Here is an 11,804-nt window from a genome sequence, read left to right as displayed (position 1 = left end):
CCCCCCCCTCCTTCCCCCTTTCAGGAGGTTGTGGGGTAGTTGATTTCTAAGATTATGACAAGGAAGACGGGTGCGTGACAGACAGACTATATCAGTCTCTTCTTTTGGTCAATTGATCAATAATGGAGAAAGCCAAACGACTTGAATCCTTCCAATCCCGGAGAAGTATTCCCAGATTTCAAAACTCCAAAGAGCATTATCACATATTCAGAGGTCAAACTAAGAACAAATCTTATAAATGAATAATTAATCTCTCTAATAGAACAAGACAGAGAAAGTCAAAGTAATATAAAGAAACAATCACCTCATTTGATATGACATTCCAAAGTCCATCGCTTGCAATAATTATAAAGTCTACACTGGGGATTTCTTCTTCCTATTCAAATGAATGAAAATCAGTGTAAAGGGAGCAGGTAGAAATAGAGAAAGCAAAGTTCTCTTTCAAATTTACAGAAGATATAACAAGAGCACAAGGAAAAGATAAATATTCAAAAAACAGAGCTATGGTTAACGGCTAACAGTTTTAAAGATTGGAATGATAGTTCATTAACACCAGACATATCGTGTCCGCAAATATGGTTGGCCATCTATATGATCATTAACACCGACATGCAACGTCAGCTAGTCTGAAACTATACAATCAGCAGCCACACAAGATTTTGAAACAATGACCGCTTGGTTAATTCAAGGGTCATAGCATTTGCAAAATCCTCAGGATAAAGTTTCATTTACATTTGATGAACATATGTAAATTAAAAATAAAGAACAGAGTCGAATTGTACCGATGAGACTCTTGTGGTCGACTGAATAAATGTATACTACGAGTTCATGTAATAAAAGATAGCTTCCCCAACCTTAATTTCGGGATCAGCAACAACGTATCGTTTGAGTAGCTTATCTCCAAAGGCACGTGAAACTGCTAGAATACCACCAACCCTCCAAGTTCCTGGATTAAGGTAAGCAACAAATTAAAAGTTTCAATTAAAACTTTCATGATAAGTATGTTTCAACTGGTTGTTAAAGTTTGTTATGGAAATAATAATGGTGGATAAAGATGGAATTACGTCCTCATGGTTTGAAACTATAGGGAACAAATTTGCAATTTAACCATGATAATGTTAGGATTCACATTTAATACTGGCTACAAATGAATGCAAAAAAAAAAATCTCCAAAACAAGCTCCTAGATGCAGATAAAGTGTAGATCTTATTTTACCAGCCCAAAGAATGAAACCTCCAGCATCTTCAATCCTTCGCCGTTCATCTGATCGATCAGGCTTGTGATCAATAGAGAGGGGAATAGCTGCAACAAATAAGAAATGTTTCTGGCATCTTAATAGCCCAAGAAATTGCAATATATCCTTTGATTCCAACAAATCTTCATTTTCAAAACTTATACAATAATTGACCCACAAATCTTGTTACTGCCCTTTTTAATTTTATTCAAATTAAGTATATTTTTCAGTACTTCCTACTATTGACAGAAAAAAGAATAAGCAACCTGAACCAGCTCTAGACGCGACTACTCTCGAATCCCCAACATTAGCAACAAGGAGACGATCCCCTAACAGGACAGCAGTTGATGCAGTTGACCCGGCATCTTTCTGCTGACCTCTCTCTTCATTAATATAGTCTGCATCCGTTTGCCTAAAAACCTCAGCTGCAAAATAAGTATTTTCTTAGTTTATGCTCCGCTAGCAAGGCAAAAAGAAAATATGAAATCATAGGCACAAATTATAACTTCTTACTAATAGCTGCCTTTGTGTCTTTGATAAAGCCTGGATGGCTACTTAGGTTCTTGAAAAGATTGCGCTTAAGGTATTCAGCTGTTCTGGAACCTCCATGACCTAAGACATCACAGTGTCTATTAAACTGGAGAAAAGAACGAGCGTCCATGCATCACACTGGACAACTTGGGAATCTTATAAGGAGAGTTCTTAAATGAAGTGCATCAAGTTAAATGCTGTAAAATGATGACTTAGATATAGAAACAATTTTTAGAAGAACCCAGATGTAAATCAATCCTCTGATTCAATCTGGCAAGTAAATGATATAGAATTGCAAAGAAATACTAGGTCTTACCATCAAAAACACCAAAAAAAGCGACCATCTGCCCATCGACTTCAGAAATTCTAGTTTCGTAGAAGTCCTCCATTGATGCCCTTTTACCCTTGAAACTAGAATAGCCATAGCTAAACTTTCCAGTATGGTTTCCATGGAGAAAACTGAGAGTACAAAAGAGAATATGTTAGATGAGCAAGTTTCACCTCTTCCAAAACTTCACATTGTAATAAAATTACCAAAAGAAGAAAAAATTATTTTAGCCAAATGTCTCTTTTATGCTTATTATGTCCTTAAGATCACGGAAACCATGAGGTTCATGGGAGCTAGATTTCAATTCTGCACAGAAATACAATTACTGAATTGGATATCGAACATCTAGATTCGCCTCCCAACCAAACCATCAAAAGCATAGAACTAAAGAAGATCAAAGAAGCTAAATGATGAATGGCTGAAAAATCCATTCACAAGGGCAACTCAAAATCACATCCAAGAGATGATGGGCCCTTTGACCACCTTTAAAAACTCTGCCATTGCACATTGATTGCTTCAAGTTTCAAAAAAAAAAAAAAAAGTGTCCAATGGAATCATATTGCGAAAGCAGGAAGTTAAACCAAAAACTCAGGTCCACCATCCATGCAGTGGCAGGTAATCTGGACCACTCTTAACAGCAAAGTTTAGTACAAAAAGAACAGGTCAAATAAAAAAAATCCAGTAGTTTCATTTCAACGCTCATTTACTGAAGCCCAAGGAACAATTTGCCTAGATATATACATCTCCCTCTACAAACAAGGAAAATTCCAAAAATGAACATAAAAATCTGTCTCGGTGTCTGCATCCAGATATGGAATATCACGAGAATCATCAATACAATACAACCAGTAAGAAGCTTGAATAGACCAATCCAACGGTCCAACACCATAAACGATCCTTTAATAGAAACTAGATCAACAAACAAGGGCGGGAGAAGGAGAAAAAAAGAAAAAAAAACACCATTGAATTTATGCATGCACGATGAGAAGTCATGGCGGTGAATAAGAAAAAAATCAAAGACCTGATACCGCCGCCACTGAATAGAACGTTAGAATCCCTCGAGAACATTATAATTTCTGAAACTACCGACGGCGGGGGAGAGGAAGATGGCTCAGGCGGTTGTAGAGTGGTCTCTTGATCGGCATCCCGGAGCGGGGGAGCAGAGGGAGAGGGTAGAGGAAACAGAGCTTCCTCCGTGGAAGAGTTGGACTTTGTAACAGCGGCGGCGCTGGATGCTCCTACGGCTAGACGAGAGCAAAGAAAGAGAGAGTCGATTTAGTTTAGTTGGGTAAGGAAGTTTAGGCCGAAGCTGCCCAATGACACCGTGGATATTTCTTATTTGGAAGTCTTTTCCCAATTCAAACAGAATACAAATAAAACCAGAAAATTAGTTTCTTAATTAATAAAAATATTATTCATTTTTCCATTTTATTTTTTAAAAAATACTTTTAAATTTTCAATAAAATTTTACAAATACCTTTAAACTAAATTCAAAATTAATTTTTTTTTAAAAAAATAAAAATCCTTAATATTTTATTTTAAAAAATATCATTAAATTTTTTTAAAATACCTTTCAATTTTTTTTTAACTAAAAAAATCTTTAAATCCGTTACTAGTAGTACCACGTTTTAAATATATATAAGACCTTTATTTGTAAAAAAATTTTGAGGTAATTTAGAGTAGATAAACCGTTTACAGTAATATTTTTTTTTAATAGACAGTTAACATTACTTTTAAAATATCATGGGTACTTTTTAAATATGATATTAAACGTAAGAGTATTTTTAAAAATTTTAAAATTTTAAACGACATTAATCAAACTTTTTAAAATTTAAATATATTTTTGTAAATAAAATATTAACACATTTTTTATTTTTTTAAAGTTTAAATGTATTTACAACGCAAATACAAAGTTAATAAATATTTTTATTAATTTAGTTGTCAATTTAATATTTATTGTTTTAACAATTTTCAACTTAATTCAGGATTAAAATTGATTAATAATAATTTTATATTATATAATACATAGTCATATTGGTGAAAATTTAGAGGAAAAAAATGTCCTTTCATAAATTTGAATATTCATCCTTTAATTTTATAATTTTGAGTTTTGCTCGATATTTTTTTTATTTTCAAAAAAATAAATTTTTAAAAGTCCACCAAATTCGACTATAAAAACTATCCAAACCAAGAACCAAATGAGTTAAAAAGTTCAACCGATAGTAAAATAAGCTAAACATGCGCCTTGTGTCAGAGTCATGTTTATCTAAGACGTGTTGCCTATGGCTATATGTTGAATATCTCGGGCATGTTCATCCAAATGTATTGTCCATGATCGCATGCCAATTCTAAATCCATTTTACATACTTTCATCTTAAATAGGTTTTTACTATTTCATGTTATGTCAATATGGAAGCGTATGACCAGTCACCAAAATCATGTTTACACTCACTAAAATGCTCTCAAATGTACTCTTGAGTTATATGATATTTTAAGTTATGATGTACTTTCTTAACCTTACTTTCTTCCATTGTTTTAAATTGTTTTACTTCATTCACGATTTCTAAAATATTTCTTACAAACGTGACCCGAGTCTCGAGCATACGCCAACATTGTCCACAAATTCCAAATTTCTCACAACTAATTTGTTCGCTGGATTAGAACAAGTGTTGCACAATCGTTGTTCCGTTGTCATAAGAGTGTAATTGTGACATCGAGCGTGAGCACGTCGGGTGATTTTGGTCCAACTCAATTTGTCGGATTTGTACACTTTTGCACTCGTCGGAGCTCTGCAGTTTGCGTAACCAACTCCGTTCACCACCACCACCACGTTATGAAACGATACGACCAAAGTTCAATGTTTTTATGATATAAATTTTCATCCAACAACAACCATTGAGGGGGCAATGGCCACTTTTATCTACAATTGGCTCCAACAAATTAAGGTTTACATTTAATAATGTATCAAATTAGTGTATAATAAACGTTTTAAAGTATTTATGTTATAGCTCAAGCCCATCGCTAGTAGATATTATCTTCTCTCGATTTTTCACTTTTGGGTTTTCTCTTAAGGTTTTGAAATGTGTTTGGCATACTGCCCGGTGTTAACTCTAATACCATTTGTAACAAAATATATCAGAGTCTGACAAGACACAAGGTGGTATGCCAACAAGAACATTAGGCCCCATGCGATGGATTTACATGCGTATAGAAACCTCTCTCTAATAGACGCGTTTTAAAACCGTAAAGCTAACAGCAATACGTAATAGACTAAAACAAACAATATAAGTTATAAAGTTAGATTAGAAGAAGCACCGACAACCTCCAAATGCTTAAATGACGATGTTTGATAAAGAAAAAAACAAACTTTATGAACTCGGGTTGAGGAATAAAAGAGGCTGTTAGTTGTGTTCTTGATTAGGCAAGTGACAAAATTAAGGTCATGTTCTTCCCCACATCAACAAATAATTGGTGAGGGAATATACCAAAAAAAAAAAATCATAATTAGACTAAATTAATAAAAATATTTTTAAAGTTTTTTATAATTAAAAAAAAAACATAAAATTTAAAATAGCGGATTACCCTTTTAAAAAATTATTACTATTAATATATGAACGAAAATTGTCTATCAACACTTCATAAATTATTTCTAAAATTTTCAATATTATTTTTAAAAGTTGATTAATATTTTCACGAATTAAACAGAGTTTTATAATTATTAACAAAATGGGTTTGAATTTTAGGGTTTTTAGATAACGAAGAAGAATAAATTTACGAATTAATTATTAAGGTCGGAAGATTTTCTTAACCTAAATCAAATAATTTTCGAACTTATTGCATTAAATATATATATTTAAAAGACTTTCATATATGAAATCAACAAGATATTACAATTAAATGGAGAAATTAAAATCTTGGGAGTTGGAGGGTTTTTGGGTAAAAGAAAAAAAGACATGACAGGATATACAATAAAAATGTTGGAAGTTTAGATGTCGTTTTTTCACCACTTGTTGGTTTTTGGTTATTGAAATTATGATGACAAAGAATAAATTAATCAAACAAAACCCTAAAAAGTCATCCACGACACGAGACTTTTAACAATTAAAGCTTATCGGTTAAATATTCACGTCTCTTTTGATGTGGAAATACGACTCTCCACAATGGTATGATATTGTCCACTTTGAGCATAAGCTCTCATAGCTTTGCTTTGTGCTTCCCAAAAGGCCTCATACCAATAGAGTTAGTATTTCTTACTTATAAACCCATGATCATTCCCTAAATTAGTCGATGTAGGACTTTCATCATTCAACAGCAATAACCCATTTCGAGCGTATGAATATAATAACAATTAGATTATACCATTATCAAAATATATGTCGGAGATTTATTGATCTCGTCGTACTACTTTGGAGTAAAAGAGTTAGCTTGAATAGATGGAGTTTGTAATAAGTTTCTTGCAACCATATTGATGGGTTGTCTCTAAATCTACTAATATCGATATCAGACACTTTATACTAATGTCATATCTCTCAACCATCGAACCTAGAAGCTTCTACTACCTAATTTTATTAAATCGATATCTTCATTCTTTAACTCGAGAGTATTAAGATTAAATCACCAATCAACCTGACATTACAATGGTTCAAACTCGAGATCTCTGCTCTAATATCATGTCAGATTATTAAATCATGAATCCAAAAATCTAACTTTATGGGTTATGATAAATTTAATCTTAGTAACATGCAAATACCTGTATCGGTAGATATCATGAGTATATACGTATGTGTACTCACGTAAATCATCATATATGCATTAAAATGGATCATTAGAGATAACAAAAGGAGGGTTTAATAAATTTGCCAAAGATACAACTACGTTTAATAATTTTTACAGAGGAAGATCAAGAAGATCAAATTATGCTTAAGTAATTTGTTAGAAGAAATATATTTGATCTACGAAGAAACTCCAACTCCGAGGAAATCTATGAAAGGAACATCCTTGTCTGTAAGAGATTCATCTTCTTGTCGTTCTTGATCATGAAGAAGACGATGATGATAATGACGACGACGATCAGCATTAGCGATGAAGTTTACGAATGCCAATTCTCTCTTGATCACTTCACTATTGCTACCAAACTCATAAACCCCAAAGGGAATTTTATGATTTGGATAGCAAACTAGAGCCGATGAGGGAGTTCTAAACTTATGATAAGTATCATGGAGAATGGGAATGTTATTATTATTTGAACCTTTCAAGTAGTGTCTGAAATTCCAGACCGTTCCATCTTTGTGGGAGTTCTGGAGTTCGAGGAAACTATTGTTGTTGTCGTTGATGTTGTAAGTACCTAAAGATTCTGTTTGGTTCTCGGGAAAGTTAGAAGCTGAAAATTCCTGGAAAGTTCTCTTGCTTCCACAAAGCTTGGATCGTTCTCTTTGTTTTCTAGCCATTATGACATGCCAATGATTCTTCACAGCGTTATCAGTCCGACCAGGAAATAATCTAGCTATAAGTGACCATTTGTTTCCATGTATTTGATGAGCCGCCAAAAGCCTTTCCTCTTCTTCTTCACTAAACGGCTTTCTAATAATTCTAGGATCGAGTTGATTAAACCATCTCAATCTACAGCTCTTTCCTAACAAAAATTCAAACAAAAAGTATATTAAATTAACATCAAAGTTAATCCGAAAAAAAAAAATTAAGGGTTACCAAACGCATAAAAACCCCATCAATTTCAAAATAAAACATTTATGTCACCCTAATTATCATCTCAAAGTTGATAGATTGTTCTCTCGCTCTAAAACATCAGATGACTTCAATCGTTCGTTTCAATCACTACAAACGCAAATAAATTCATGATCGGTTGAAAGATTCGAGAAAAGAACCGAAACCCACCAAAGTTTTTGCAACTTGAATTGAGAATCAAAAAAACAAATCAAAGATATGAGATCATGAGATCATGAGATGATAATTAAGTACCTGATCTTCCTTGAAGTTTTTGAGCAATGGAGTTCCAATTCTGGGCACCATATTTGTCAACCAATTGACGAAGCTTTTCATCTTCAGCAGGCCTCCAATGGCCTCGTGAACAAGAAGACTTATACTCATAATCAACATGATGATCCAAGCCAGAGTCCTTCATCATCATCAACGATCTTAGAACCCTAGCTAGTGGAGGAGAATATAAAACACATATAAGAAATTAATAGCAACACAGAGTATTAAAGCAAAGTGGGGTTGGTTTAAGACACGGCTGTGGATAGCCAGTCACTTTTGTTGCTTTCACACGACATTCTTTTATATACCTTTATATATTTATATTTATAATCATAATTTCGTCTCAAAAACTTCAAAATCGTCACACTATATCTCTCTCACGACTCTCCACAATGATATGATATTGTTCACTTTGAACATAAGTGCAGTCTCATACCACTGAAGATAATATTTCCTAAATTAGCAGATGTAATTACTCGATATAAATTCAAAAATCTAGACTTTTCCAAATACCCATAAGATACATACTTCAAACTAAGCTCGATTTTTAACTTAAAACGACATCTCTCCTAGTGCAATGACTTGGATACGTACTTCAAATATTTACCTTTTTTTTCAACCACATATCATAGTGTATAAATTGAACTATGGATTATAATTCGTCTGTTGCTTGTTACTGTAAGATCTCACATCATCGTCCTAGCATACGCGTTTTAAAACCGTGAGAATGACACCGATACGTAACGGACCAATATGAATAATATTTACTAGCAGTAGGTTTCGACTGTTACCGTTATTATTATTATTATTTTGATGCATGCGACTGAAAATATATAGTGTTGGAGAATATGAATTTATATGGTTTAGGGTTGATATACTTTTGGTATGTCCATTAATAAATGGAGTCATGATGGCGCAGTTGTTTTTGACTATGTAGGGGCAGGTGCACACTTAAAATGGAGGCAATCTTTATTGAAACTTCAAATTACACCATCACCTTATTATTAATAATAATTATTATTATTATATTGTTAAATCATGACGACATTTCAGCTTAAAATTAAAATTAACAACCTTAATTTAATATGAAATATATATATATATATATATATATATATATATATATATATATATATACCCGAACTAAAACAGATCAAAGCATGAAAAAACGTTGAGCCACCCAACATAAGAGAGAAGGAAAACTGGGGTCGAAACCCAAAGTTCCTTGGTTAGGCTCGACCGAGACCAACCCTTTCCCTGGTCTTCTAATTTGATTCTCTTTTGACCTAATTTTAAAATAAGAGAGTCATATATAAATATCGTTCGAAGAATGTAAATTTCTTGTGTGAAAAAAAAATTATCTTGCAGATAGTATTTTTCGTATATAATTTCATTATTTAATCAACTAATGTCTAAGTGGTTTGCCAAATTATCGTTGACATTCACAAGACGTCTCGATACATAGTAAAACCATTATTTTTAGTTTATCTCGTAAGTTCAACGAACGTTATTAAATAATTTATTTCATTAGGAATTTGTCAAAACGTATAAACTTCTCCCTTCCAACAAGCTAGAGAAACAAATTTTGAAAGTGAAGTGTTTTTTACGTTTACACCGTGTTCTCTCATACACTAATCCATAATAAACTTGAATAATCCTACGCCTTTGGTAGGTCAAGAACGGACCCTAATGAACCTATCTATATATATATATATATATATAGAATCGTTCATTTATACGATTATACGATTAATTTTCTGACCTTTAAAATATATAAAACGAGTAAGTTAGAGTAATTACGTAGATATCGAAGGATTGAGATAATATTTATATATATATTAAAAAAAAAAATGTGAAATGACTTTGTTCTTATATGTTGACGTGTTATCCGACAAATGGCTGAAGTAACCCATAAGAATTAATTACTTATGTAATTAAATTTGCTTTTTTTATTTTTTCTATTAAGAGTAAGCAACATTACAACTATTAATTAATTCAAAAAATAAACGAAATTATAATAAAGTTTCGTATTTAAATTATAAATTAGTTTAATCGATTTATATATTATATGGTCAAAATGAACATAGCTCAACCGATAGTTCACAAATATTCATTCTTTTATGGTCGTAGATTTGAATCGTCACACTCCAAGTTTGTTGATATATATATATATAAAAACATAAACACGTTATATAAAGTGGTTGGTTAATTACGATATATATTGTCAAATAAAATGTGTAAAGATTTGAATCGTTCTAATCTCATGTTTTACTGAACGTTAGTTAATAGGAGATTAGATATCGAAATTAAGTTAATCATGTGTGGGAGATAGTGACAATGTAGCTACTCCGGAGGGTTTTGCTTTTAAAAGAGATTTAAGTTGACATTATTTGGGTTGGGTCGGGTTGTGATAATTATTATCTAAGGATAAAAAAATTATGTAATAACCCACATTTTATTGTATGAACAGACTATTATTACATGAATGTATGATCAGAAACGTAACAATGAAAATCATGAAAATTAACTGAAATACGTTCAACAGTGAAAATTAAAGATAATGGAAATCTCGTAGACTAACTTAAATGATCAGTGTCTATCTAAGCTAACACAAGACATTATTAAATGCCGAAAGAATATCAAGAAATAACATCCATTTATGGCTTCCACAACGGAAGTCGTCATCCAACCGGTGGTCTTTTATCTTTGCATAAAAAAAAAAATTATTATTTAAAAATACTCGGTAAGTAATCTCATATTATTAGGATTGAAAAATTCATTCACATACATGTATCATGACTATTTGGATGTAAATTCATTATTGTCGTTTGAATTCTACGCATAGTATTTATCTATGTATGGTTCATGCACATATACAAGGGTTCACTAAATAGGCTTGTTAATATATCTTCTAGACTTGTATGAGCTATCGCATTTTCATCCGAGCTTAGATTTTAGGAATTCCAACCGTAAATGATGCCGGAAAAGGTTAGATATCTATACAACAACCTCAAATTAAAAGGTCCAACGGCTAAATCAAAAAACCTGTCAACGACCTTAACTAAGAAACAGTTGTAAGTTTCAAACCCAACAAATATATATATATATAGAAATTGTAATTATTTGTAAGGCTTAATATTTTTGCTAGTGTTACTCATAAAGATGTCGTTTTTTCCGTGTCCATCTCTGTCTCCTATTTCAATACTCATTCGTTCCCCAACGACTTGGTTTCTCAGAAAAAATCAATGCAACAGCTTTATTAAGTTCAATTAGAGAGAGGAAATTTTATACATGTTTATTAAGAAAAAGACGATGATTCAGTGATTCGAGATCCGGGAGAAACTCAGTGTAATAGTCTAAGTCCACTGCATACAAATATTGTCCAGTTTAACTCATTACGTATAGTCGTTAGCCTCACAATTTTAAGACGCATCTACTAAGAAAATTGTTCACGTTCACACACTTTTAATAAATGTTTCGGCTCGAGATATTTGTTTTGAAAGCAAATGGGTGGAGCAAAGGAAGAGTGCTCCTATATCCACAAATTTTACTAACAAGTGCCTTCACTCCACACCACAAACATTCCCAAAATATCTTTTTTTTTTTTTTTTTCTAATTTCTCCAAATTTCTCCAAATTTCTCAAAACCCTAATTCCAAACTTCCCAAAAAAAAAAAAAAAAAAAAAAAAAAAAAAAAAAAAAAAAAAAAAAAAAAAA

General features: G+C 32.1%; 2 protein-coding genes across 2 annotated transcripts in view; both read right to left on the bottom strand.

The window, feature by feature from the left end:
- The window catches only part of LOC111486875 (probable protein phosphatase 2C 11), a 5,371-nt gene extending 1,977 nt beyond the window's left edge, over positions 1 to 3,394 (bottom strand). The window contains exons 1-7 of the mRNA XM_023134027.1: positions 3,115 to 3,394; positions 2,082 to 2,224; positions 1,748 to 1,846; positions 1,501 to 1,659; positions 1,216 to 1,302; positions 855 to 946; positions 305 to 376 (exon numbers count right to left, since the gene is read on the bottom strand). Coding sequence (XP_022989795.1) covers positions 305 to 376; positions 855 to 946; positions 1,216 to 1,302; positions 1,501 to 1,659; positions 1,748 to 1,846; positions 2,082 to 2,224; positions 3,115 to 3,161 — 699 coding nt within the window. The 5' untranslated portion in view covers positions 3,162 to 3,394. The remainder of the gene's footprint in view (positions 1 to 304; positions 377 to 854; positions 947 to 1,215; positions 1,303 to 1,500; positions 1,660 to 1,747; positions 1,847 to 2,081; positions 2,225 to 3,114) is intronic.
- A 3,536-nt stretch (positions 3,395 to 6,930) lies between these two features.
- On the bottom strand, positions 6,931 to 8,280 carry LOC111486874 (transcription factor MYB52-like). Its single transcript, XM_023134026.1, has 2 exons — positions 8,070 to 8,280; positions 6,931 to 7,725 (listed from the first exon to the last, which is right to left on the bottom strand). The coding sequence occupies exons 1-2, from the start codon at positions 8,236 to 8,238 to the stop codon at positions 7,046 to 7,048; spliced, it is 849 nt and encodes a 282-aa protein (XP_022989794.1). The 5' UTR covers positions 8,239 to 8,280; the 3' UTR covers positions 6,931 to 7,045.
- Between the last annotated feature and the right edge of the window lie 3,524 nt (positions 8,281 to 11,804).

This window comes from Cucurbita maxima, unplaced genomic scaffold (assembly GCF_002738345.1).
Source record: "Cucurbita maxima cultivar Rimu unplaced genomic scaffold, Cmax_1.0 Cma_Scf00012, whole genome shotgun sequence".
In the NCBI taxonomy this organism is placed as follows: Eukaryota; Viridiplantae; Streptophyta; class Magnoliopsida; order Cucurbitales; family Cucurbitaceae; genus Cucurbita; species Cucurbita maxima.
The sequence above is the reverse complement of the archived record's forward strand: the minus strand, read 5'-3'. Positions and strand labels throughout refer to the sequence as shown.